The 27,588-nt window shown below is 42.0% G+C and overlaps 1 protein-coding gene and 1 non-coding gene across 2 annotated transcripts; both read left to right on the top strand.

Moving 5' to 3' along the window:
• Window positions 1-19,384: 19,384 nt before the first annotated feature.
• On the top strand, window positions 19,385-19,492 carry LOC148561505 (small nucleolar RNA R71). Its single transcript, XR_015886673.1, has one exon. It is a non-coding gene; the product is annotated as a small nucleolar RNA R71 (small nucleolar RNA).
• Window positions 19,493-24,876: 5,384 nt separating this feature from the next.
• On the top strand, window positions 24,877-25,536 carry LOC148561504 (uncharacterized). Its single transcript, XM_088490763.1, has one exon. It carries the CDS (start codon window positions 24,877-24,879, stop codon window positions 25,534-25,536), a length of 660 nt encoding a protein of 219 aa, XP_088346889.1.
• The last annotated feature ends 2,052 nt before the right edge of the window (window positions 25,537-27,588 follow it).

Genomic DNA, 27,588 nt, shown 5'->3' with positions numbered 1-27,588 from the left:
TTATTAGTTGGAATTGCTCATACCTTGATTTAGCTACTTGAATTAGTTTCTTGCATCTTAAGATTTCTTGTTTTATTGAGTCTTTTAGTTTAAATTCTTGTTCATGTTTTGCAACCCCAGAATTCTAACCAATGTTGAGGCACATGTTTACCCATTCCTTGTGAGACGACCCGAGGTTTGAATACTTCGGTTACTTTTATTGGAGTTGAACTTGTGACAACCAATTCCTTTAAAATTTGATTCGCGGATTATTTGTCAGTTGAGGGCTACACTTGCAACGCGAAACTCTTGTGAAATTTCTTACCGATGGTATTCCTCGCATCAGTCCTTTCCAGTTAGCTGCTAGCTTCCCTTCTCCTGATCGACCTACTCCGATGTCATTTCGGATTAAGATGAGATCGTTGGTGGTGAAGCTTCGTTGGACTACCTTCTGGTTATACTTTAGAGCCATTCGATGCTTTAATGCTTCCTCCCTAATCCGAGCTCTTTCTTGGACTTCTGAAAATAGGTCGAGCTCCTCTTTTTTAATTTGTGAGTTGGCCTCTTCATTGTATAAGATCATTCTAAGAGATCTTTCTTCTATTTCTACTGGGATCATTGCCTCCATCCCGTAAGCGAGTCGAAAGGGTGATTCTCTTGTGGTAGAGTGTAGAGTTGTCCGATATGCCCATAGGACTTGTGGGAGCTCTTCAGCCCAAGCTCCCTTCGCGTCCCGTAGTCTCTTTTTTAACCCAACCAGTATGACTTTATTGGCAGCTTCTGCCTGTCCGTTGGCTTGTGGGTATTCTACAGATGTGATTGGTGCTTTATTTTCAAGTTAGCTACCAAATCTCTTAAACCTGTGTCCGTGAATTGAGTGCCATTGTCTATGGTGATGGAGTAAGGGACCCTAAACCTTGTGATAATGTTCCTATATAGAAATTTCCGACTTCTTTGGGCGGTAGCATTAGCTAAGGGCTCTACCTCAATCCACTTTGTGAAATAGTCTATTCCCACAATGAGGAATTTGACTTGTCCTGACCCCTAGGGGAAGGGTCCAAGGAGGTCGAGCCCCCATTTTGCGAATGGCCAGGGTGACGTAACACTAATGAGCTCCTCTGGTGAAATGATATGGAAGTTAGAATGCTTCTGACATAGTGGGCATGTTTTGATGAACTCTGTTACTTCTTTTCCCAAGGTTGGCCAGAAGAAACCGGCTTGGAGTACCTTTTTAGAAAGAGCTCATGCCCCCAGGTGGTTGCCACACATGCCACTATGTACTTCTTCCAAGACTTCCCTTGTATCGGAGGTCGGCACACATTTTAGGAGGGGTGTTGAGATCCCTCTCCTATATAAGATGTCGCCCATTATGGTGTAGTACTGTGCCTCTCGTATTAGCCTTTTTGCCTCTTTCTTATCTGTGGGAAGTATCTCTGATTTGAGGTAGTTGATTATGGGGGCCATCCATCCTTGATCCCGACTTGATATGGTTAGGACCTTTTCTTCTTCCGAGATCGATGGACTTGGCAATGTTTCCTGGATGAGGCTTTTGTTATTGCCCCTGGTTTGATGCTGGCTAGTTTTGAGAGTGCATCAGCTCGAGCGTTCTATTCTCGAGGTATATGTTGGACCTCATATTCCCTGAATTGTCCGAGCTGGTCTCTGGTTTTGTCCAGATATTTTTTCATGGTGGGGTCCTTAGCTTGGTAGCTTCCTTCTATTTGTGAGGTAACTACTTGTGAATCACTGAAGATGACAAGCTTTTGAAGTCCTACTTCCCTAGCTAGCCTCAAACCAGCCAGTAGTGCCTCAAACTCAGCTTGATTATTTAAAGCAGGGAATTCAAACTCTAGTGAGAGCTCAATTTAGGTTCCCTAACACTTTCTATAATTACACATGTGCCACTCCTAGTTTTATTTGAAGATCCATCCACGTAGAGATTCCATTTTGTGGGGGTTCCCGGGATGTCAATGTATTCTGCAATGAAGTCGGCCAGGTACCTGTGATTTGATGGCTGTCCGAGCTTCATATTGAAGATCAAATTTGGATAATTCGATTGCTCACTGTAAGATTCTTCCTGCTAAGTCTGTTTTCTGTAGGATACCTTTTATGGGCTGGTTGGTCTGAACCCTGATAGTGTGAGCTTATAAGTATGGGCGGAGTCACCGAGAAGTGAGTATGAAGGCGTAAGCGAACTTTTCTATCTTTTGATAGTTTAGTTTGGCCCCTTGAAGAGCCTTGCTGATGAAATAGATGGGTTGTTGCCAATTTTGGTCTTCTCTAACTAGTGCTGAGGCTATTGCCCGACTTCCCACTGCGAGGTATAATATGAGTGCTTCTCCTTCCCGTGCTCGGGTAAGAATGGGTGGTTGTCCCAAGAATTTTTTGAAATCTTGGAACGCTTGCTCGCACTCTGCTGTCCATTCAAACCTCTTTCCCTTCCTTAATGTTGCGTAAAAGGGGAGAGATCTTATGGCTGATCCGGCCAGAAATCTGGACAGAGCTGCCAGTCTGTCGTTGAGCTGTTGTACCTTTTTGACGTAAGGCAGACTTTTTATGTTGAGTATAGCCCAGGATTTATCTGAATTTGCCTCGATTCCTCTTTGGGTGAGCATGAAGCCTAAGAGTTTGCCAGCCTCTACTGCGAAGGTGCACTTTACGGGATTAAGTCGCATACCGTGCTTTCTGATGGTGTTGAACACTTTGGTGAGGTCGGACAACAATGATTCCTCACTTTGTGTTTTTACCAGCATGTCGTCTATGTAAACCTCCATTAGCTTTCCAATATGGTCAACAAAGACTTTGTTCATCAATCTTGGGTAGGTAGCTCCTGCGTTTTTGATCCCGAATGGCATAACTATATAGCAATAGTTTGCCTTTGGGGGTAGGAACGAGGTCTTCTCTTGATCAGGTAGGTACATTGGGATTTGGTTGTATCCTGAATAGGCATCCATGAAGGAGAGGTACTTATATCCGGAAGAGGCATCCACTAGAGTATCTATGTTTGGGAGCGGGTAGGGATCTTTTTCACAAGCCTTATTGAGGTCCGTGTAGTCAGTACACATTCTCCACTTGCCATTTGACTTCTTCACTAAGACAACGTTGGCTAGCCATAACGGGTATTTGACCTCCCTTATAAACCCTGCCTCTAGTAAAGCTTGCACTTGCTCTACTACAGCTTGGGATCTTTCTGGCCCGAGCTTCCTGTGTTTCTGTTGCACGGGCCGAGATCCAGGGTATACTGCCAGATTATGGCATATTAGCTTGGGATCTATAACATGTCTGCTGCCTTCCATGCAAAGAGATCGGCATTATCCTTTAGGAATTGTATCAGTGGCTCTGATGAATGGATTTTTGATGGTATAGAATTCACAAATGAAATCTCGTCGAAGTAGAGTTTCTAAACTAACAATAATCATTTCATGCAAAAATTTGTTTGTCACAAGTACAAATCCCTAATAAATCTAATAACCAAAGTATTTAAATGTCGAGTCGTCTCTCAAAGAAATTGCAGGGTAGTGTTCTTGTTATTGGCTATGGACATGTATATTTTGGGGTTTTGAATAGGAAACAAGGAAAGTAAATTGCAAAGGAATTCAAATGATGAAAAGGTCTTGGCAAGGTTTGGTGGTCAAGGATCTCTATCCTTATCACTAACCATAATATGATAATTGCAAGGATCAATCCCACTAAGTCATCCTTTAACAAGTAAAGGAAAGTCAAGTGAGCTATATCAATCCAAGTCCATAAGTCTTAGCCATCCACTAATTGGATTAATGAGAGCTAGAGTCAATGGCTACCAACTATCAATCACTTGGACATTAGTAACTCAAGAATTCCTATGTTACCTTCTGTTCTGAGGGTTACCTGAAACTGGAGGTCGATCTCGGTCGAGATCTTCTGTACGGGTTGGTGCCGACGTGTACGGCTGGTGAGTGGCGGCCGGAACGGCTGTGTCTGACTCGTTGAACTAGCTGCACTGCCGATTCTTCGTCACCGGAGGGTGGGTGTACCTGCAAGAGACTCCAATGCTTAAGTTAGCATGGGTATTAAACAGGTTTTTAGTAGAATCAGAGTATGAGTTATACCTGGGTGCTCCAGTGTATTTATAATAGTGTAGAGTGGCCTTTTTAGATAAGATAAGTGTTCCGAGGGTTACCTGAAACTGGAGGTCGATCTCAGATGAGATCTTCAGTACAGGTCGGAGACGGCGTGTCCGGCTGGCTGGTGGCGGCCGGAGCTGTCGTGTCCGACTCGTTGGACTTACCGCACTGCTGATCCTTGGCCACCGGAGGGTGGGGGGTACCTGCAAGAGACTCCGATGCTTAAGTTAGCACGGGTATTAAGCAGGTTTTATGTAGAATAAGAGTATGAGTTATACCTGGGTGCTCTAGTGTAGTTATAATGGTGAGATGTGACCTTTTGGATAAGATAAGTTAGTTATCTTATCTTATCTTTATCTTTGAGTTGAGGTCAGCGTATCTTCAACGGAACCGCCTTCATCTCTATAGGCTTAGGCCGCATTAGGATTCGGGTTGTGCTCCTCTATTTGGGCCATTAATCTGGGCTCTCCTGTTGATTTGGCCGAGCTCTTTGAGAAGAGGTCGAATAGTCTGACCTGAAGAGGTTGGTCGCTTTATCTCGAATCATCCCAGGTCGGATAGCTCGACCCAGGGTATGAACAGTGCCCCTGCTTGAGCTCCATCTTCTTTTTGAGGTCGAGTCCTTGACTTCGGTCCTTCTTAAAGTCGAACTCAAGCATTTGTCGATTCCTTTCTTTGTAAAGTCTTTTTTGAATGTAGAACGTTTTCCTCTAAAAGCGCGCGCTTTTGTATTAGCGCTTTTTTGGGAACGCAAGCGGTTTTAATATCCGTATTTAATTGGCATTAAATTGCCCTTCATTCTCTCTTGGCTTTTATTTTGAATTTCGTGATCAAAAACGGTTTCTCTTCTTCATTTCTTCTTCGTAACTTCTCCCTTTATTCTCTCGTTTTCTGTTTCTCTCATCTGCTTTCTGTCTTTCGCTTGCGCTTCTGCTTTCTTGTGTTTGCGGCGTCGCTTGGAGTTTTTCTAGGCAGCCCTTATCTCTATGCTTCCACTCTTCCTCGAAGCTTCTTCCGTCTCCAGGTTAGTCCCATTTCGTATTTTCCTTGTTGTTTTTGACTTTGCGATGGAGTTTTCCTTTTGATCTTCTTTTTGGAGAAAGTTTGGATCTTTTCTGTTTTTATCATGCTTGATTTGTTGCATGCTCTGGAATTTCTTCGTTTTTTGGTGAGAATCTTTTTCTTGTTGTCTGAATCTTTTTTCTTTTGCATATTGCCGCCGTTTCTGTTTGTGCCTTGGCTGATGATTTTTTGCTTGAAAAGTTTGCGCCTTTGCTGCTTGGCCTTTTTGGTATTTCTGATATACTGTAGAAGTAGTGTTTTTTGCTGGTAAACTGTAGGAGCAAATGCTTTTCCTGATAAACTGTAGAAGGGTGGACCTTTTGCGTTTTTGCTTCCTTTGTTTTCTTTCTGGATTTTATTTTGATGAGTGCTGGGATGTAGGCTGTAGAAATAACTTGAAGACCTTGCTTGTTTACTGCCTCCAAGGGATGCCCCAAGACTTTTTGTCTTAAGTCTTGGGGTTTTCCCTTCTTTGTTTATTCACCCGTCGAGATGTTTTGCCCCCTGTCCGAGATGTTTTTAAGTAATCCATTCTTCTTTTCTTTTTGTAGGATTTAGTTGACCTCATGTCTTCCTGAAATAACATTGTAGAGATGCCTTCCCAGGTCCCTGCGGGTATGGCTGATTGGGTGGACTCCATTGTTCTCATGTGTGTCTCGCTGGTTGATTCTGAGTTTTGTGCTCAGCTTAGGCAGTTTCATAGTGTCTGTAGTAATTCTGGTGACGAGAAGAACTATGAGCTTGTTCCTCTTTCTTCTGACAAGAGAGTCTGCTTCTCGACTCGAGTTGTTGACAATCGCCCCTTCTTTTATGCTTACAATTTTTTCTTTGGTCAACTGGATATTACCCTTCCTTTTACTCAATTTGAAACCGACCTGTTATGGTCTTGTAATGTTGCCCCTTCTCAACTTCACCCCAATTCCTGGGGTTTTATTAAAATTTTCCAATTGCTGTGCGATGGTTTTGGTATTCCTGCTTTCCAATCTCTCTTTTTCTATCTGTTTGTCTTGACTAAGCCCGGTGTGGTAAAAAAAAAGTCAGCTTGGGTCTCTTTTCGTTCTACCTAAGGAAAGAAAGTTTTTTTCATGTTTGACGAGTCGTTCCGTGATTTTAAGAACAACTTTTTCAAGGTCCGAGCTGTTGAAGGAGCTCGGCCCTTTTTTCTGGATGAGAATGATGAACCTGCCTTTCCCTTGGAATGGCAAAAAGATGTGAGGTCTCCCGGTATTCGTGGGAGATGTTGGATGAGGTCGAGCGAGCCTTTGTGACTATCTTGGAAGAACGCTGGGGTCAACCTCCCCATCTTGACACAAAGAAATTTCTAACCAATCCTTCTCTTCTTCAAACTGAACTGGGTATCTTGTGTTTTTTGGTTATGTTGCTTGTAGCTGTCTTTTCTGACTTATCCGACTTGTAGCTGAATTTTCTGTTTTGCTTGCAGAGGCAATGAAGAATAATGAAGCTATGAGAGCTTTTAAGAGGGCACAGAGGGCGACTACTGCCAGAAATGTTGCTGCCAGGGCAGCTGGGGAGGGATCCTCCCAGGCGCGCGAGAAGCCATCAGTGCAGAGTTCCGCCGGGGTGAAGAAAGTGATCCCTACACCCCGAGTTTGTTTGGTAGATCCTCACGTCGCCTCTGTTGCTCCTTCTGTTGCTCCTCCCAATAAAAAACAAAAGACTACTGAGCCCTTCGACCTTGATGCTCCTGATTTTAATGCTATTGAATTCGTGGATCAACAAATCGGTTCCTACGGTGCTCTCTCCATGGACGATGTGTCCATCCTTCATCACTTGGAATTCATGGCCCAAAATCATGTGAAGATGGCATATATGTCGGCTGCCATATATTGGACTGCTCAGAATCTCCTTCTCCACGCCACTAAAGCGTTTATGGAGGAGGCGAAACAAGAGTTTGATCGGATGAAGGAGTTAAAGGAGGAGCTTGAGACGAAGGTGGCCAAGCTGGAGAAGGACTTGAAGAATGAGGAGGCGAGTTCTCAGTCATTGGCAGCTTCGTTAAGGTTGGCTGAGGACGCAGTCTTGATGCACAAGGATAGTTATGTTACCTCTTATCGAGAGGTGCTGCGCCTGAGGGAGGAGCTCGACCATGCCCGGGAAGATTATTCTGAGCTTCAAGGTCATCTCGTTGGCAGCGTGACTGCTGCTTACGAGAACTTGAAGGAGCAAGTTTGGGTCATTGCTCCCGAGGCCGATCTCACCCTTTTTAGCTTGGATAATATTGTCAGGGATGGCAAGATTGTCCCGGATGATGAGGGTGATGATGATGATGTCGTTCCTCCTGTGTCTTCTACCAAAGTGCCGACCTCATCGGTTCCTCCCGCTGTGCCCGACCCGGATTGCCAGATCCTGAATCAGGAGGATGGAACTGTGGACGCTGTGCCGATCCAGACTCGCCCTCCTTCTCCTTGTCCTGATGCTGCCAAGAAGGCTCCTGATGCTTGTTGATCCTTTCTTAAAATTTGTGTAGTTGGCCCGGCTTGTGGGCTTTTTTAGAACTCTTTTATTTATTTGCTGATACTTCTTAGTTGCTTATCTAGCAACTTTTATTTTGAAAAACAAACAATAGATCGCTATCTTTTTTATAGTAGTTTTTGGTGACCTTTCGAGTCCTTATAACTCTGTAAAAAGTAGTTTTTTGACTAGGCATCTTTTCTGTTTTCTGCTGATGTCGAAATCTTGCGGCTCGACCTCCTTGGGTTGTTTTTGTTATGTTATTTGTAGCTTGAATCCTTTGAGGTCGTGGTTGTGGGGGTCCAACTTGTTTCTTTGGTTTTCTTCGCTTTGTATGCTTTCTTAACGTTGGTCCCCTTCTAAGCTATTCTTGTAATCCTGTGTCTTGGACCATTGCTAGGTCTCCTTCAGGGATTACTTTTATAACTTTCCAATTGTAGGAGTCCAACTTCATTAGGTCGGTCTCCTTTAAGTTATTTGTAGTCCTCTTTCTTGGATTTTTGTCAGATCTCTTTCAGGGACTACTTTGATAACTTTTAAGTAATAGGAGTCCGACTTGGTTATACCGATCTCCTTTGAGTTATTTTTTGTAGTCCTCTTTCTTGGATCTTTGTCAGATCTCTTTCAGGGACTATTTTGATAACTTTTAAGTAGTAGGAGTCCGACTTGGTTATATCGGTCTCCTTTAAGTTATTTTTGTAATCCTCTTTCTTGGACCTTTGTCAGGTCTCTTTCAGGGATTACTTTTATAACTTGTTAGTAGTAGGAGTCCGACTTCGTTATATCGGTCTCCTTTAAGTTATTTTTGTAATCTTCTTTCTTGAACCTTTGTTAGGTCTCTTTTAGGGATTACTTTTATAACTTTTCATTTTGGGCTGACTTTGTCATGTCGAGCCCTTCTAAGTTAAAGTAATCCTCTTTAATAGGGTTGGCTAGACCTCTTTCTAGGGTTTACTTATAACTTGGGTTGACTTGGTCCGACTTCTCAACGTCAGCCAGTCTTTAAGTTATTATTTTAGCAATCCGTAAAACCTCGTCAGGTTCTTTTTTAGATCACTTTCAATAACTTCTTACATTATTCTGTGTTCATCTTTGCCGATTTGTAGAAAGCGGTTGTCGTCTCTAGATCGTCCTTTGGGTGAATCGCATTTTCACCATTATCGGACGGTTGTCTTTATCATGATCGTGCAGTGAAATTATTTTTCACTTTCTGCTGATCTGTTGCTTTATAATCGGACGATGAATACTTTAGATTAATGCGTCTTGAAATGTTTGTAGAATATCTAAAATATATTTTATTTAAAGGAAAAATGCAAATATATACATATGGGATTTGTCTGAGTCTCAACTTGGTGCCTCATTAAAAAACCTTTTCAGGAAAAAGAGTGCATCCAATGATGAGATCTTTTATCTTTTCTAAATGTAGTACCTTCTGAGGTTGCAGGCGTGCCATGACCTGGGAAGCTCTCGTCCATCGAGTTCAGACAGTCTGTAGTAGCCCTTTCCAAGTACTTCTACCACTTGGTAGGGTCCTTTCCAGTTTGCTGCCAGCTTTCCCTCTCCTGGTCGAGTTGTTCCGATATCATTTCGGATTAGGATGAAGTCATTTTCTGTGAAACTTCTCGGCACTACCTTTTGATTATATCTGGAGGCCATTCGGCGTTTTAGAGCTTCTTCCCTGATCCGGGCTCTTTCTTGGATTTCGGGTAACAAGTCGAGCTCTTCTTTCTGAAGTTGGGAGTTTGCTCCCTCATTGTAGTGAACTACTCTGGGCGACCCTTCCTCAATCTCTACTGGAATCATCGCCTCTATTCCGTGTGCTAATCGGAAGGGGGATTCCTTCGTGGTGGAATGTGGCATTGTTCGATATGCCCACAGGACCTGTGGAAGCTCTTCTGCCCAGGCTCCCTTTGCATCCTGTAATCTCCGTTTTAATCCAGCCAATATGACTTTGTTAGCAGCTTCGGCCTGCCCATTGGCTTGTGGATGTTCGACGGAGGTGTACTGGTGCTTTATATTCAAGTCGGCTACTAGTTTTCTGAAGCCTGCATCTGTGAATTGAGTGCCATTGTCTGTGGTTATTGAATATGGAACCCCGAACCTTGTGACAATGTTTCTATATAAGAATTTTCGGCTTCTTTGAGCGGTGGCATTGGCCAGGGGCTCTGCCTCGATCCACTTTGTAAAGTAATCTACCCCTACTATGAGGAATTTAACTTGTCCTGATCCCTGTAGGAATGGACCGAGAAGATCGAGTCCCCATTTTGCAAACGGCCAAGGCGAGGTCACACTGATGAGCTCTTCTGGTGGGGCGATGTGAAAGTTGGCATGTTTCTGACATTGTGGGCATGTCTTTACAAATTCTGTGGCTTCTTTCTGTAGAGTTGGCCAATAAAATCCCGCCCGGAGTACTTTTTTTGCGAGAGCTCGTGCTCCGAGATGATTGCCACAAATACCGCCGTGTATTTCTTCTAGCACTTCCTTTGTGTTGGAGGTTGGCACACATTTTAGTAAAGGTTTCGAGATTCCTCTTTTGTACAGGATGTTGTTTATAATGGTGTAGTACTGTGCCTCCCTTTTTAACCTCTTTGCCTCCTTTTCTTCTGTGGGGAGCATTCCTGTTTTGAGGTAGTTGGCTATAGGGGTCATCCATCCTTGGTTCTAACTTGTTATGGTCAAGACTTTTTCCTCTTCCGAGATTGACGGGTTTTGCAACATTTCCTGGATGAGGCTTCTATTATTGCCCCCTGGTTTGGTGCTGGCTAGTTTTGAGAGTGCGTCAGCTCGGGCATTTTGTTCGTGGGGTATGTGGCAGATTTTATACTCCCCTATTTGTCCGAGCTGTTCCTTGGTTTTATCCAAATACTTTTTCATGGTGGGATCTTTGGCTTGGTAGCTCCCTGTTATTTGTGATGTAACCACTTGTGAATCGCTGTAAATGTTGAGTTTTTGAGCTCCGACTTCTTTAGCCAGCTTCAAACCAGCTAATAATGCTTTATATTCCGCCTGGTTGTTTGAGACCGGGAACCCGAACTTGAGGGAGAGCTCAACCTGGGTTCCTTGGTTGCTTTCTATTATCACGCCCACAGCGCTTCCAGTTTTATTTGAAGAACCGTCCACGTAAAGGTTCCATTCTATGGGGGTTTCTAGGGCATCTGTGAATTCTGTGATAAAATCGGCCAGATACTGTGATTTGATGGCCGTCCGAGCTTCATATTGGAGGTCAAACTCTGACAACTCGACTGCCCATTGTAGAATTCTGCCTGCTAGATCTGTTTTCTGCAATATTCCTTTTATGGGCTGGTTAGTTCGAACCTTAATGGTGTGAGCCTGGAAGTACGGGCGGAGTCATCGAGACGTTAGGATAAGAGTATAGGCAAATTTTTCTATTTTCTGGTAGTTCAGCTCGGATCCCTGTAGTGCCTTGCTAATGAAGTAGACGGGTTGTTGCCCATTTTCGTCTTCTCTGACTAGTGCTGAGGCTATTGCCCGACTCCCTACTGCGAGATATAATATGAGCGGTTCTCCTTCTCGTGGTCGAGATAAGATAGGTGGTCGTCCTAAGAACTCCTTGAAGTCTTTGAATGCTTGCTCACATTCTGTTGTCCATTCGAACCGTTTTCCCTTTCTTAAAGTAGCATAGAAGGGGAGAGATCTTATCGCAGCTCCTGCTAAGAATCGGGATAGGGCGGCCAATCTTCCGTTGAGTTGTTGTACTTCTTTGACAGAGGTTGGGGACTTCATGTTGAGTATGGCTTGACATTTGTCTGGGTTTGCTTCGATTCCCCTTTGTGTGAGCATGAAGCCTAAGAATTTCCCTGCTTCTACTGCGAAGGTACATTTTGCGGGATTGAGTCGCATGTCGTGTTTCCTTATGGTGTCAAACACTTGAGCCAGGTCGGATAACAATGTATCTTCGGTTTGTGTTTTTATTAACATGTCGTCCACATAGACCTCCATGATGTTTCCGATGTGATCCGAAAAAACTTTATTCATTAGTCTTTGATAAGTAGCTCCAGCGTTCTTGAGACCGAAGGGCATCACGATGTAACAGTAGTTTGCCTTTGGTGTTAAAAACGAGGTCTTTTCTTGGTCTGGTGGATACATGAGAATTTGGTTGTATCCTGAATACGCGTCCATAAACGAGAGATATTTATATCCAGAGGAAGCATCTACCAGGGCGTCAATACTTGGGAGCGGGTATGGATCTTTTGGGCAAGCTTTGTTGAGATCGGTGTAGTTGGTACACATTCGCCACTTCCCGTTCGATTTTTTTCACCAAGACGACGTTGGCTAGCCATAGCGGGTATTTAACTTCTCTTATAAATCCAGCTTCCAGTAGTGCATGTACTTGCTCTTCCACAGCCTGGGACCGCTCTGGCCCAAGCTTTCTTCGTCTCTGCTGTATCGGTCGAGATCCTGGATAGACCGCCAACTTGTGGCACATTAGTTTAGGGTCTATGCCTGGCATGTCCGCTGCTTTCCATGCAAAGACGTCGACATTATCTCGCAAGAATTGTATTAGCAATTCTTTTAAATCTCCTTTGAGGATCGTGCCGATATTAGTTGTTTTTTCCGAGGTGTCTCCAATCTAAATTCTTTCTATCTCGCCCTCTGGTTGGGGGCGAAGATCTTCTCGTCGTTGAACTCCGCCCAACTCGATTGCGTGGAACTCTTCTCCTTTGCCTCTGAGGTTTAGGCTTTCGTTATAACAGCGACGTGCCATCTTTTGGTCAGCTTTTATCGTGGTTATTCCTTTTGGAGTTGGGATTTTCATACATAGGTGTGGGGTTGATACTATTGCGCTGAGTTGGTTGAGTGTTGTCCGACCTATGAGAGCATTGTAAGCTGAACTTACATCGACCACGATGTAGTCTATTTTGAGGGTCCTGGATTGGTCTCCTTTTCCAAAGGTTGTATGTAGTGATATATATCCTAGTGGTCGAACCGGGGTATCTCCTAACCCGAACAGACTGTTTGAATACGCCTTAAGTTCTTTTTCTTCTAAGCCGAGTTTATCAAAGGTTGTCTTGAATAATATGTCGGCAGAACTCCCTTGGTCTATTAAGGTGCGGTGTAGGTTGGCGTTTGCCAATATGATTGTGATGACCATAGGATCGTCGTGTCCTGTGATGATGCCGGACGCGTCCTCCTTAGTGAATGTTATCGCTGGGATGTTGAGTGCTTCCTCCTCTCCTTCGACATGACATACTTCTTTGAGATACCTTTTGCGGGAAGATTTGGAGATCCCTCCTGCTGCGAATCCGCCATGTATCATATGGACGTGTCTTTCTGGTGTCCGAGGTGATCGTTCTGCTCGTTCGGTATCTTCATCCCTTCGTCTTTTTCTTTGATCATCATCTCGGGTGGCCAGGAATCGATCTAATTTTCCTTCCCTCACCAATTTTTCTATGATATTTTTCAAGTCGAAGCATTCGTTGGTGGCGTGTCCTCTGACCCGATGATATTCACAATATTCCTTATGATTTCCTCCTCCTCTTTTTCCTTTGAGGGGCCGTGCTGGGGGAATCTTTTCTGTATGGCAGACCTCTTTGTATATTTCGACTAGGGATGCTCTGAGGGGAGTATAATTATGGTATTTTTTAATTTTCTCCCCTTGTCAGTCTTCTTTCTTTTTGTCTTTATCTCGGTAGGGATTCCCAGATTTTGAGGTTTCTCCTAATCGAGCATTTTCTTCCATGTTGATGGGTTTTTCTGCTCGCTCCTGTACTTCGTCTAATGAGGTAGGGTACTTCTTTGATATAGATTGGCTAAATGGCCCCTCTCATAGGCCATTGATGAGTCCCATGATGGTGGCCTCTGTTGGTAAGCTTTGTATGTCCATGCATGTTTTGTTGAATCTTTCCATGTAGTTGCGGAGGCTCTCCCGATCTCCTTGTTTGATCCCCAGTAGACTGAGGGCGTGCTTGGCTTTATCTTTCTGGATGGAGAATCTGGCCAGGAACTTTTTGGCTAGGTCGTCGAAGTTTGGGATGGACTTTGGAGGTAAGTTGTCGAACCATCGGATTGCTATCTTTGTGAGAGTTGTTGGGAAAGCTTTGCAGCGAATGGCGTTTGAGGCGTCGGTAAGGTACATTCTGCTTCTGAAATTGCTGAGATGGTGGTTGGGATCTGTGGTGCCATCATATAAAGTCATATCTGGGAGTTTGAAGTCCTTTGGGATTTTGGTTTTCATGATCTCTCTGATGAATGGATCCTGTTCTTTACGTGAGCTTTCCTCAGGAGTGATCCGAGGGGCCTTTGATTTGAGATTGGCTTCCAATGGCTGTAATTTTTCTTCCAATTCTCGACGTCGCCGTATCTCTCTTTGTAGATCCTTCCCGACTTCTCGTTGTTGTTGGGTTTTTTCAAGTTGCTTCAAGCGATCTTGAAGTACTTCTATCGCCCCCAGGTTTGTTGGATTTTTGTCTCCGTTGGATTCCGGGGTGTCGTTTGGTGGAGTGTCCGCGTTTTTGTGCGGCGTTCTGTTTTCCAGATCTGAATCGTGATCGTTGTCATGGTTGTCCGCCATGGTGTTGGGATGAGTTCCAGGTTCCCCGGCAACAGCGCCAATGTTCCGAGGGTTACCTGAAACTGGAGGTCGATCTCGGATGAGATCTTCAGTACAGGTCGGAGACGGCGTGTCCGGCTGGCTGGTGGCGGCCGGAGCTATCGTGTCCGACTCGTTGGACTTACCGCACTGCTGATCCTTGGCCACCGGAGGGTGGGGGGTACCTGCAAGAGACTCCGATGCTTAAGTTAGCACAGGTATTAAGCAGGTTTTATGTAGAATTAGAGTATGAATTATACCTCGGTGCTCCAGTGTATTTATAATGGTGAGATGTGACCTTTTGGATAAGATAAGTTAGTTATCTTATCTTATTTTTATCTTTGAGTTGAGGTCAGCGTATCTTCAACGGAACCGCCTTCATCTTTATAGGCTTAGGCCGCCTTAGGATTCGGGTCGTGCTCCTTTATTTGGGCCCTTAATCTGGGCTCTCCTGTCGATTTGGCTGAGCTCTTTGAGAAGAGGTCGGATAGTCTGACCTGAAGAGGTTGGTCGCTTTATCTCGAATTATCCCAGGTCGGATAGCTCGACCCAGGGTATGAACAATAAGTTAGTTATCTTATCTTATCTTATCTTATCTTTTGGCGAGGTCAGCTTATCTTCTATGGAACCGCCCTTATCTCTATCGGCTTTGGGTTACCTTTGGATCTGGGGCGTATTCCTTGGGTTGGGCCCTTTTTTGGGCTTTCTTGTCGATTTGGCCGAGCTCTTTTAGGAAGAGGTCGGATAGTCTGACCTGAAGAGGTCGGTCGCTTTGTCGCCAATCATCCCAAGTCGAGTAGCTCGACCCAACGTATGAACAGTGCCCCTGCTAGAGCTCGGTCTTCTTTTTTGAGGTCGAGTCCTTGACTTCGATCCTTCTCTAGTGAAGCCGAACTCAAGCATTTAGTCGATTCCTTCCTTTGTAGGACCTTTTTGAATGTAAAACGTTTTTTCTTCTAAAAAGCGTGCGCTTGTGTATTAGCGCTTTGTTCTTGAGAACGTGCGAGGGTTTAATACCTTCATTAATTGGTATTAATTGCCCCATTTTCTTTGGCTTTATTTTGAATTTCTGCACTCAGAAAACGGTTTCTCTCCTTCATCTTTCTTTGTAACTTTTCTATTCGTTCTCTCACCTTCTGCTTTTCGCCTACATTTTGCCTTTGCAGCGTCATTCAGCGATCCGGCGATTCCGTCTTTCCATCTTCAACCCTTCTGAAGCTCTGCTTTTTTCCAGGTTGGTTCCATTTGCAATTTCTTCTCATCTTGGTTGCTTTGTCTTTATTTTTGTGGTAAAGTTTTGATTTTGTTTGGAGAAAGTTTGGATCTTTTAGCTTTTGCTGTGCCTGATTGCTGTTGTAATGCGTGTTTTGGGAGTTTCTTCGCCCTTTTGCATGAACCTTTTCGTCTTTCCTGTTGCTTGATGTTCTTAAGGCTTTTGCATGTTATCACCGTTTCTGTTTGTGCCTTTGATGATGATTTTGTTTGATTCTGAAAAAAGGTTGTGCCTTTGACGATTTCCGCTTGGCGTGTTTGATGTTGTCGATGCTTTTTGCTGATAGACTATAAAAAGATAGTGGCTTTGATTTGTTTTTGTGTTTTGACTTTTCTTGTTTGAGAGATGGACGTAAACTGTAGATTTTCTTGAATCCTTGCTTTGTTATTGCCTCCAAAGGATGCCCCAGGGCTTTGGTTTGAGTCTTGGGGTTTTCCTTTGCTGTTTGTTCTTCTATGTCATATTAGTAGAGTTGTTTTGCCCTTCGGCTGAGATGTTTTTTAGTAATCCAATCTTCTTTTCTTATTGTAGGATTAGTTGGCCTCATGTCTTCTCGTCATAACATTGTAGAGATGTCTTCTAAAGTTCCTGGTGCACGAAATTGTGATCTCAGGCAACGGCGCTAAAGACTCTGTACGCACGTCTTAATAAATCGTTTTTCATTCACAACTTCGATACAACTAACCAGCAAGTGCACTGGGTCGTCCAAGTAATAAACCTTACGTGAGTAAGGGTCGATCCCATGGAGATTGTTGGTATGAAGCAAGCTATGGTCACCTTGTAAATCTCAGTCAGGCGGATATAAAATAGTTATGGAGTTTTCGAACATAAATAATAAATAGATAGAAAATAAGGATAGAAACACTTATGTAATTCATTGGTGAGAATTTCAGATAAGCGTATAGAGATGCTTTCCTACTGTCTTCATCCAATCAGTCTTACTCCTTTCCATGGCTGGCTTTATGTAAGGACATCACCGTTGTCAATGGCTACTTTTAATCCTCTCTGGAAAATGGTCCGATGCGCTGTCACTGCATGGCTAATCGTCTGGAGGCATCACCCTTGTCAATGGCTGCATCCTATCCTCTTGAGAAAATGGTCCAAATGCTCTGTCACAGTACGGCTAATCATCTGAGGTTCTCGATCATACTGGAATAGGATTCACTCTCCTTTTGCGTCTGTCACTACGCCCAGCACTCGCGAGTTTGAAGTTCGTCACAGTCATTCAATCCCAGAGACCTACTCGGAATACCACAGACAAGGTTTAGACTTTCTGGACTCTCATGAATGCCGCCATCAATCTAGCTTATACCACGAAGATTCTAATTAAGAGATCCAAGAGATACTCATTCAATCTAAGGTAGAACGGAAGTGGTTGTCAGGCACGCGTTCATAGGGAAATGATGATGATTGTCACGTTCATCACATTCAGGTTGAAGTGCGAATGAATATCTTAGAAGCGGAATAAGTTGAATTGAATAGAAAAACAGTAGTACTTTGCATTAATCTTTGAGGAACAGCAGAGCTTCACACCTTAATCTATGGAGTGCAGAAACTCTACCGTATGAAAATACATAAGTGATAATGGTTCAGGCATGGCCGAATGGCCAGCCCCCATGAAGGTCTAAGATAGCATAAAACTGATCAAAGATCTCTAATACAATAGTAAACAGTCCTATTTATACTAAACTAGTTACTAGGGTTTATAGAAGTAAGTAATTGATGCATAAATCCACTTCCGGGGCCCACTTGGTGTGTGCTTGGGCTGAGCTTGAATGTTACACGTGTAGAGGTCAATCTTGGAGTTGAACGTAAGTTTGTAACGTATTTCTGGCGTTCAACTCTAGCTTGTGACGTGTTTCTGGCGTTTAACTGCAAACAGCAGCGTAGAACTAGCGTTCAACGCCCTTTTATGTCGTCTAAACTCGGCCAAAGTATGGATTATTATATATTGCTGGAAAGCCCTGGATCTCTACTTTCCAACGCAATTAGAAACGCACCATTTTGAGTTTTGTAGCTCTAGAAAATCCACTTTGAGTGCAGGGAGCTCAGAATCCAACAGCATCAGCAGTCCTTCTTCAACCTCTGAATCTGATTTTTGCTCAAGTCCCTCAATTTCAGCCAGAAAATACCTGAAATCACAGAAAAACACACAAACTCATAGTAAAATACAGAAATGTGAATTTAACATAAAAACTAATGAAAACATCCCTAAAAGTAACTAGATTCTACTAAAAACATACTAAAAACAATGCGAAAAAGCGTATAAATTATCCGCTCATCACAAGACCAAACTTAAATTGTTGCTTGTCCCCAAGCAACCGAAAATCAAATAGGATAAAAAGAAGAGAATATACTATAAATTCCAAACTATCAATAAAACATAGCTCCAATTAGATGAGCGGGACTTGTAGCTTTTTGCCTCTTGAATAGTTTTGGCATCTCACTTTATCCATTGAGGTTCAGAATGATTGGCATCTATAGGAACTCAGAGTTCAGATAGTGTTATTGATTCTCCTAGTTCAGTATGATGATTCTTGAACACAGCTATTTTATGAGTCTTGGCCATGGCCCTAAGCACTTTGTTTTCCAGTATTACCACCGGATACATAAATGCCACAGACACATAACTGGGTGAACCTTTTCAGATTGTGACTTAGCTTTGCTAAAGTCCCCAATTAGAGGTGTCCAGGGTTCTTAAGCACACTCTTCTTTTGATTTGGACCTTGACTTTAACCGCTCAGTCTTAAGTTTTCACTTGACACCTTCACGCCACAAGCACATGGTTAGGGATAGCTTGGTTTAGCAGCTTAGGCCAGGAGTTTATTCCTTTAGGCCCTCCTATCCACTGATGCTCAAAGCCTTGGGATCCTTTTTATTGCCCTTGCCTTTTGGTTTTAAGGGTTACTGGCTTTTTGCTCTTGCCTCTTGGCTTTTTGCTCTTGCCTCTTGCTTTTTATTCCCAGCTTGCTCTTCAGTAACATCCTCATTCTCTTCAGAAGATGAATACTCGTCAGAGCTCATGAAGGGCATAAGGAGGTTCAATGGGATCTCTATGGTCTCTAGATGAGTCTCAGATTCCTTTGGTTCCTCAAAGGGAAACTCCTTATTGATCACTAGACGTCCCAGGAGGTCTTCCTCACTGGGATTTACGTCCTCCCCTTCCTCTCCAGGTTCGGCCGTGTTGACTATGTCAATGGCCTTGCACTCTCCTTTTGGATTTTCTTCTATATTGCTTGGGAGAGTACTAGGAGGGATTTCAGTGATCCTTTTACTTAGCTGGCCCACTTGTGCCACCAAATTTCTAATGGAGGACCTTGTTTCATTCATGAAACTTACAGTAGCCTTAGATAGATCAGAGACTAAGTTTGCTCAATTAGAGGTATTTTGTTCAGAGTTCTCTGTCTGTTGCTGAGTGGATGATGGAAAAGGTTTACTATTGTTAAACCTGTTTCTTCCACCATTATTAAAGCCTTGTTGAGGCTTTTGTTGATCCTTCCATGAGAGATTTGGGTGATATCTCCATGATTAGTTATAGGTGTTTCCATAAGGTTCACCTAAGTAATTTACCTCTGCTATTGCAGGGTTCTCAGGATCATAGGCCTCTTCTTCAGAAGATGCCTCTTGAGTACTGTTGGATGCAGCTTGCATTCCATTCAGACTCTGAGAAATCATATTGACTTGCTGAGTCAATATTTTATTCTGAGCCAATATGGCATTCAGAGTATCAATTTCAAGAACTCCCTTCTTCATAGGTGTCCCATTACTCACAGGATTCCTCTCAGAAGTGTACATGAACTGGTTATTAGCAACCATGTCAATGAGTTGTTGAGCTTCTGCAGGTGTTTTCTTTAGGTGAATGGATCCACCTGCAGAAGTATCTAATGACATCTTAGCTAATTCAGACAGACCATCACAGAATATATCCAAGATGGACCATTCTGAAAGCATGTCAGAAGGACACTTTTTGCTCAGTCCTTTGTATCTCTCCCAAGCTTCATAGAGGGATTCACCTTCTTTCTGTCTGAAGGTATGAACATCCACTCTAAGCTTACTAAGCTTTTGAGGAGGAAAGAACTTGGCTAAGAAAGCCGTGACCAGCTTATCCCAAGAGTTCAGGCTATCTTTGGGTTGAGAGTCCAACCACACTCTAGCTCTGTCTCTTACAGCAAAAGGGAAAAGCATGAGCCTGTAGACTTCAGGATCTACTCCATTAGTCTTAACAGTATCACAGATCTGCAAAAATTCAGTTAAGAACTGAAAAGGATCTTCAGATGGAAGTCCATGGAACTTGCAGTTCTGCTGCATCAGAGAAACTAATTGAGGTTTCAGCTCAAAGTTGTTTGCTCCAATAGCTGGGATGGAGATGCTTCTTCCATGTAAATTGGAATTAGGTGTAGTAAAGTCACCGAGCATCCTCCTTGCATTATTATTATTTTCGGCTGCCATCTCCTCTTCCTATTCGAAAATTTCTGACAGGTGCTTGCTGGATTGTTGTAATTTAGCTTCTCTTAGTTTCCTCTTCAGAGTCCTTTCAGGTTCTGGATCTGCTTCAACAAGAATATTCTTGTCCTTGCTCCTGCTCATATGAGAAAGAGGGAACAGAAAAATAATAATAATAGGGATCCTTTTTACCCAAGTATAGAGGTCCCCTTATGTGAGTAGAAGAAAAGAAGAAGAGAAAATCTGAACTCAGAGAGAGAGAGAGAGTTCGGATTTTTGGTAAGTGAGGAAGAGATGTTAGTAAATAAATAAATAAATAGAAGGAGATGAGAGAGAGAGAGAATTTTCGAAAATTATTTTTTTTAAAAAGAGTTAGTGATTTTCGAAGATTGTTTTTGAAAAAGGTTAGTAATTTTTGAAAATTAAAATCAAAAATTAAAATAGTTAGTTAATTAAAAAGAATTTTTGAAAAAAAAGAGGGAGATATTTTCGAAAATTAGAGAGAGAGAGTTAGTTAGGTAGTTTTGAAAAAGATAAGAAACAAACAAAAAGTTAGTTAGTTAGTTTTAACAAATTTTGAAAATCCATTTTGAAAAGATAAGAAGATAAGAAGTTAGAAAAGATATTTTAAAATCAAATTTTTGAAAAAGATATGATTTTGAAAAAGATAAGATAAAAAGATATTTTTGAAAAGATATGATTGAAATTAGTTTTGAAAAAAAGATTTGATTTTTAAAATCACAATTAATGACTTGATTCACAAGTAATCACAAGATATGATTCTAGAACTTAAAGTTTGAATCTTTCTTAACAAGTAAGTAACAAACTTGAAATTTTTGAATCAAAACATTAATTGATGATGTGATTTTCGAAAATTATGATATAAGATTAAGAAAAGATTTTTGAAAAATATTTTCATAATTTTTGAAAATAAATAAGAAAAATGAAAAATATTTTATTTTTGAAAAAGATTTTGAAAAAGATAAGATTTTTTTTAATTAAAAACTTGATTTGACTCATAAAAACAACTAGATTTTAAAAATTTTTGAAAAAGTCAAATCTAATTTTCGAAATTTTGAGAGAGAAAAACGAAAGATATTTTTTTGATTTTTGAAATTTTAATGATGAGAGAGAAAAACATGAAAAATGATGCAATGCATGAAAGTTATGGATCAAAGCAAGGAATGCATCCAAGAATGCTATGAATGTCCAGATGAACACCAAGAACACTTTTTGAAATCATGATGAACATCAAGAACATATTTTTGAAAAAATTTTAATGCAAAGAAAACATGCAAGACACCAAATTTAGAAATCTTTAATGCTTAGACACTAAGATTTCAAGAATGCATATGAAAAACACCATACAACACAAAACACTAAAATATGAAGATCAATCAAGAAGGTTTATCAAGAACAGCTTGAAGATCATGATGAATGCAATGCATGAATGCAATTTTCGAAAAATGCAAGATGAGTATGCAATTGACAGCAAACTTAAAAATTGACTCAAGACTCAAACAAGAAACACAAAATATTTTTTATTTTTATGATTTTATGATTTTTTTAGATTTTGTTTTGAAAATTATTTGAAAAATAAAAATAAGGATTCTAAAATTTTTAATATGAATTCCAGGATTCTTGTACTCTTATTCTAAAGCTACAATCTGAGGGTTAGACATGGCTGAATAGGCAGTCAAGCTTTAGAAGATATTGATACTTTCCATGTATAGAGCAACTAAGTGTGTGAGAATCAACAAGCTCTTGTGATGATAAGTTGAAACCTCAGTCTAAAAGATTAGACATTGCTTACAGCCGGCCAGGATTCAACAAATCATCACGAAACACTAGAATTCATTCTTAAAAATTCTGAAGAACATAATAAAATTTTTGAAAAAAATTTTTAATCTCTTTTTTTTTTTCAAAAACAAATGAAAAATTTTGGAAAGATTTTTGAAAAATTTTTGAAAATAAAACAAAAGGAAAATTACCTAATCTGAGCAACAAGATGAACCGTCAGTTGTCCAAACTCGAACAATCCCCGGCAACGGCGCCAAAAACTTGGTGCACGAAATTGTGATCTCAGGCAACAGCGCTAAAAACTCTGTACGCACGTCTTAATAAATTGTTTTTCATTCACAACTTCGATACACCTAACCAGCAAGTGCATTGGGTTGTCCAAGTAATAAACCTTACGTGAGTAAGGGTCGATCCCACGGAGATTGTTGGTATGAAGCAAGCTATGGTCACCTTGTAAATCTCAGTCAGGTGGATATAAAATAGTTATGGAGTTTTCGAACATAAATAATAAATAGATAGAAAATAAGGATAGAAACACTTATGTAATTCATTGGTGAGAATTTCAGATAAGCGTATAGAGATGCTTTCGTTCCTCTGAATCTCTGCTTTCCTGCTGTCTTCATCCAATCAGTCTTACTCCTTTCCATGGCTGGCTTTATGTAAGGACATGACCGTTGTCAATGGCTACTTTTAATCCTCCATGGAAAATGGTCCGATGCGCTGTCACTGCATGGCTAATCGTTTGGAGGCATCACCCTTGTCAATGGCTGCATCCTATCCTCTTGTGAAAATGGTCCAAATACTCTGTCACAGCACGGCTAATCATCTGAGGTTCTCGATCATACTGGAATAGGATTCACCCTCCTTTTGCGTCTGTCACTACGCCCAGCACTCGCGAGTTTGAAGTTCGTCACAGTCATTCAATCCCAGAGTCCTACTCGGAATACCACAGACAAGGTTTAGACTTTCCGGACTCTCATGAATGCCACCATCAATCTAGCTTATACCACGAAGATTCTGATTAAGAGATCCAAGAGATACTCATTCAATCTAAGATAGAACGGAAGTGGTTGTCAAGCACGCGTTCATAGGGGAATGATGATGATTGTCACGTTCATCACATTCAGGTTAAAGTGCGAATGAATATCTTAGAAGCGGAATAAGTTGAATTGAATAGAAAAACAGTAGTACTTTGCATTAATCTTTGAGGAACAGCAGAGCTCCACACCTTAATCTATGGAGTGCAGAAACTCTACCGTATGAAAATACATAAGTGATAATGGTTCAGGCATGGCCGAATGGCCAGCCCCCATGAAGGTCTAAGATAGCATAAAACTGATCAAAGATCTCTAATACAATAGTAAATAGTCCTATTTATACTAAACTAGTTACTAGGGTTTACAGAAGTAAATAATTGATGCATAAATCCACTTTCGGGGCCCACTTGGTGCGTGCTTGGGCTGAGCTTGAATGTTACACGTGTAAAGGTCAATCTTGGAGTTGAACGCAAGTTTGTAACATATTTCTGGCGTTCAACTCTGGCTTGGGACGTGTTTCTGGCGTTTAACTCCAGCCAGCAGCATAGAACTGGCGTTTAACGCCCTTTTACGTCATCTAAACTCGGCCAAAGTATAAACTATTATATATTGCTAGAAAGCCCTGGATGTCTACTTTCCAACGCAATTGGAAGTGCGCCATTTTGAGTTATGTAGATCCAGAAAATCCACTTTGAGTGCAGGGAGGTCAGAATCCAACAGCATCAGCAGTCCTTCTTCAACCTCTGAATATGATTTTTGCTCAAGTCCCTCAATTTCTGCCAGAAAATACCTGAAATCACAAAAAAACACACAAAATCATAGTAAAGTCCAGAAATATGAATTTAACATAAAAACTAATGAAAACATCCCTAAAAGTAACTAGATTCTACTAAAAACAATGCCAAAAATCATATAAATTATCCGCTCATCAGTTCCCGAGGGGATGTCCGATTGGCTGGACTCCCTTGTCTTAATGTGTGTCTCTGTTGTGGATGCTGAGTTTTGTTAGAGCTGAGGAAACGTCATAGGGTTTGTGGTGGTGGTGCCCGAGAGAGAGATTATGAGCTTGTGGCGCCGGACTCTGACAAGAGGGTTTGCTTTCCTAATTCTGTCGAGGGGGAGCGTCCCTTTTTCTACGCCTATGAATATTTCTTCAGCCAGTTGGACATTACTTTTCCTTTTACTGCTTTCAAGACCGACTTATTGTGGTCTTGTAATATTGCCCCATCCCAGCTTCATCCGAATTCCTGGGGTTTTTATCAAGACTTTTCAGCTGCTTTGCCAAGAGTTAGGCATAACACCTTCTCAGACTCTTTTCCTCTATCTTTTTGTTTCTGCCAAGCCTGGAGGGTCTTCCAAAAAGAAAGCTTCCTGGGTTTCTTTCAGGTCGGCCCAGGGGCATAAAGTTTTTGCCATGTACAATGAATCTTTTAAAGATTTTAAGAATTATTTCTTCCGAGTCTGTGCTGTTGAGGGGGCCGCCCCTTTTTTCTTGATGAAAATGATGAGCCTGCCTTTCCTCTAGAATGGCAAAAGAATGTGAGAGTGTCTCGCTATACATGGGAGATGCTTGACGAGGTTGAGCGGGCTTTTGTAATTGTTCTTGAAGATTTATGGGGGGAACCACCCCATCTTGATACGAAAAGATTTTTGAGTGATACATCTTTGATTCGAACTGCTTTGGGTACTGTCTGACTTGTTTCTATACTTGCTTTTTAGTTTTGCTTCTTCTTTTTGTGATTGTAACCCATTACTGTGGTCGATTCTGTATTTTCAGAGATGTCGAAAAATAATGATTCCATGAAGGCCTACAAAAAGGCAAAGAAGGCTGCTGCTGCTCAAAATATCTCAGCCAAGGTGGCAGGAGAGGGATCTTCTCAAGTTCCAATGAAGCCGCCCGTGCCGAGTTCTCCTGGGCTGAAGAAGGTGATCCCCACTCCTCGAGTTCGTCTGGCTGACCCTCCACAGGCTTCTGTCGCTACTTCTGGTGCTCCTCCCAACAAAAAACAAAAAACAATTGAGCCTTTCAACCTTGACGCTCCTGACATTGATGCGGTGGAGTTTGTTGACTAGCAGATCGGTCCTTATGGTGTCGTCCCTACTGACGACGCCTCTCTTCTTCGCCATTTGGACTTCATAACTCGGAGTAGCATCAAGATGGCCTATATAGGGGCTGCCCTGTATCGGACTGCTCAAAATCTTCCTCTTCATGCCACCAAAGCCTTCATGGAGGAGGCCAAACAAGAGTTTGATCAGTTGAAGGGCTTGAAGGAGGAGCTTGAGGTGAAAGTAGCCAAACTGGAGAAGGATCTGGAGAACGAGAAGGCTAGCTCTCTTGCCCTGGCGGCCTCTGTGAGGTTGGCCGAGGACACTGCTTTGAGGCATAAGGACAGTTACATCACATCTTATCGGGAGGTAATACGTCTGAGGGAGGAGTTGGAGTCTGCCCGAGTTGACTACTCCGAGCTCCAAGGTCATCTTGTCGGCAGCGTAAATGCTGCTTATGATAATTTAAAGGAGCAGGTTCAAGTTCTTGCTCCTGAGGTTAACCTTACTCTCTTCAGCTTGGACAACGTTGTAAGGGATGGTAAGATTGTCCCGAACGACCAGGATGATGATGACGTCGGGCCTCCCCCTGTGCCTGTTGCTAAAGTGTCGACTTCTATAGCTCCTCCCGCTGGGATCGTTCGTCCGGAGTTAGATCCCGATTGTCAAATTCTGAATAGGGACGACGGTACAGTGGATGCAGTGCCTCTTCAGGCTCGCCCTCCTTCACCTCAGACTGATGCTGCCAAGAAGTCTTCTAGTCTTAGCTGAATTTTCTTGGATATTTGTGCGGATAGCCCGACTTGTGGGCTTTTAAACTCTTTATTTTGTAGTCTTGAATATTATGCTGACTGTTGATACTCCTTTTGGTTGCTTGTTTAACAACTTTTGATTTTGAAAAAACAACAAGTAGCTTTCAAGCTTTTTGGGCCTGACCCTGAAGCTTGTTATAATATTTTATATTATGCTTGTTTGCACTTGTCTTGACACCTTTCTGGGTTTTGAGAGTGTTAGAGCCTTGCTGCTTGGCCTCTTTGGATTGCCTTGTGCTTATTGCTTGTAGCTTGGATCCTTTGAGGTTGTGGATATGTGGGTCCAACTTGTATTTCGATTTTCTCGCTTTTACTTGTATTTATTTCTAGCATTCCGTAACCGATTTCTTCACGTTGGTCCGCTTTCCAGTTATTTTTGTAATCCTCTTTCTTGGACCCTTGTCAGGTCTCTTTCAAGGACTACTTTTATAACTTATTTGTGGGAGACCGACTTCTTTGCATTGTTCTTTTCTGAGTTATTTTGTAATCCTCTTTCTTTGACCTTTGTCAGGTCTCTTTCAGGGATTACTTTTATAACTTGTTTGTAGGAGGTTGACTTCTTTACGTCGTCCTCTTCTAAGTTATTTTTTTGTAATCCTCTTTTTTGGACCTTTGTCAGGTCTCTTTCAGGGATTACTTTTATAACCTGTTGTTTGTAGGAGGTCGATTTCTTTACGTCGTCCTCTTCTAAGTTATTTTTTGTAATCCTCTTTCTTGGACCTTTGTCAGGTCTCTTTTAGGGATTACTTTTATAACTTGTTTTTTGTTGGAAACTGACTTCGTCACGTCGATCTCTTCTAAGTTATAGCAATTCCTCTTTTATAGGGTTGGCGAGACCTCTTTCTAGGGATTTGCTGATAACTTGGGTTGACTTGGTCCGAGTTCTCAATGTCGTCCAGTCTTTAAGTTATTATTTAGCAATCCATAAGACCTCGTCAGGTTCTTTTTTCGGATCACTTTCGATAACTTCTTGCATTATTCTGTGTTCATCTTTGCCGATTTGTAGAAGGTGGTTTCTATCTTTCTTTGGTCGACCTTTAGATGAATCGCGTTTTCATCTTTATTGGTCTTTTATCGTGATTGTGCAGTAAATATGTTTTTCACTTTCTGCCGATCTGTTGCTTTATAATCGGATGATGAATGCTTCAAATTAATGCGTCTTGAGAATTTGTAGAATATCTAAAATATATTTTATTCAAAAGAAAGTGCAAATATATACATGTTGGAGTTTTTCATCCTTTTAAGTTGGATAATTTCTGGATCTCAACTTGGTGCCTCATTGAAAAACCTTTTCAGGAAAAAGAGTGCATCCTATGATGAGATCTTTTACCTTCTCTAGCTATAGTACCTTCTTAGGTTGCAGGCGTGCCACGATCTGGGAAGCTCTCGTCCATCGAGTTCGGACAGTCTGTAGTAGCCCTTTCCAAGTACTTCTATGACTCGGTAGGGTCCTTTCCAATTTGCTGCCAACTTTCCTTCTCCGGGTCGAGTTGTTCCAATATCATTTCTGATTAGGATGAGATCATTCTCCGCGAAACCTCTTGGCACTACCTTTTGATTATATCTTGAAGCCATTTGGCGCTTTAGCGCTTCTTCCCTGATCCGAGCTCTTTCTTGGATTTCTGGAAGTAGGTTGAGCTCTTCTCTTTGAAGTTGAGAGTTGGCTTCTTCATTGTAGTGGATTACTCTAGGCGACCCTTCCTCGACCTCTACTGGGATCATTGCCTCCACTCCGTATGCTAATCGAAACGGTGATTCGTTTGTGGTGGAATGTGGCGTAGTTCGATATGCCCATAGGACCTGTGGAAGTTCTTCAGCACAAGCTCCCTTCGCATTTTGCAGTCTCCATTTCAACCTACCCAATATGATTTTGTTGGCCGCTTCGGCTTGTCCATTGGCTTGGGGATGTTCAACGGAGGTGAACTGGTGTTTTATGTTTAAGTCGGCTACTAACTTTCTTAAGCCCGCGTCTGTGAATTGGGTGCCATTGTCTGTAGTGATGGAGTATGGA

Source organism: Arachis ipaensis, chromosome B6 (assembly GCF_059453495.1).
Source record: "Arachis ipaensis isolate K30076 ecotype BB chromosome B6, ASM5945349v1, whole genome shotgun sequence".
Taxonomy (NCBI): domain Eukaryota; kingdom Viridiplantae; phylum Streptophyta; class Magnoliopsida; order Fabales; family Fabaceae; genus Arachis; species Arachis ipaensis.
Note: the sequence above shows the minus strand (reverse complement) of the source record. Positions and strands in the feature narration are given on the sequence as shown.

Excerpts from the sequence above, each read along its gene's own strand:
- LOC148561504 (XM_088490763.1), top strand. The coding sequence starts at position 24,877 with ATGGCCTATATAGGGGCTGCCCTGTATCGGACTGCTCAAAATCTTCCT.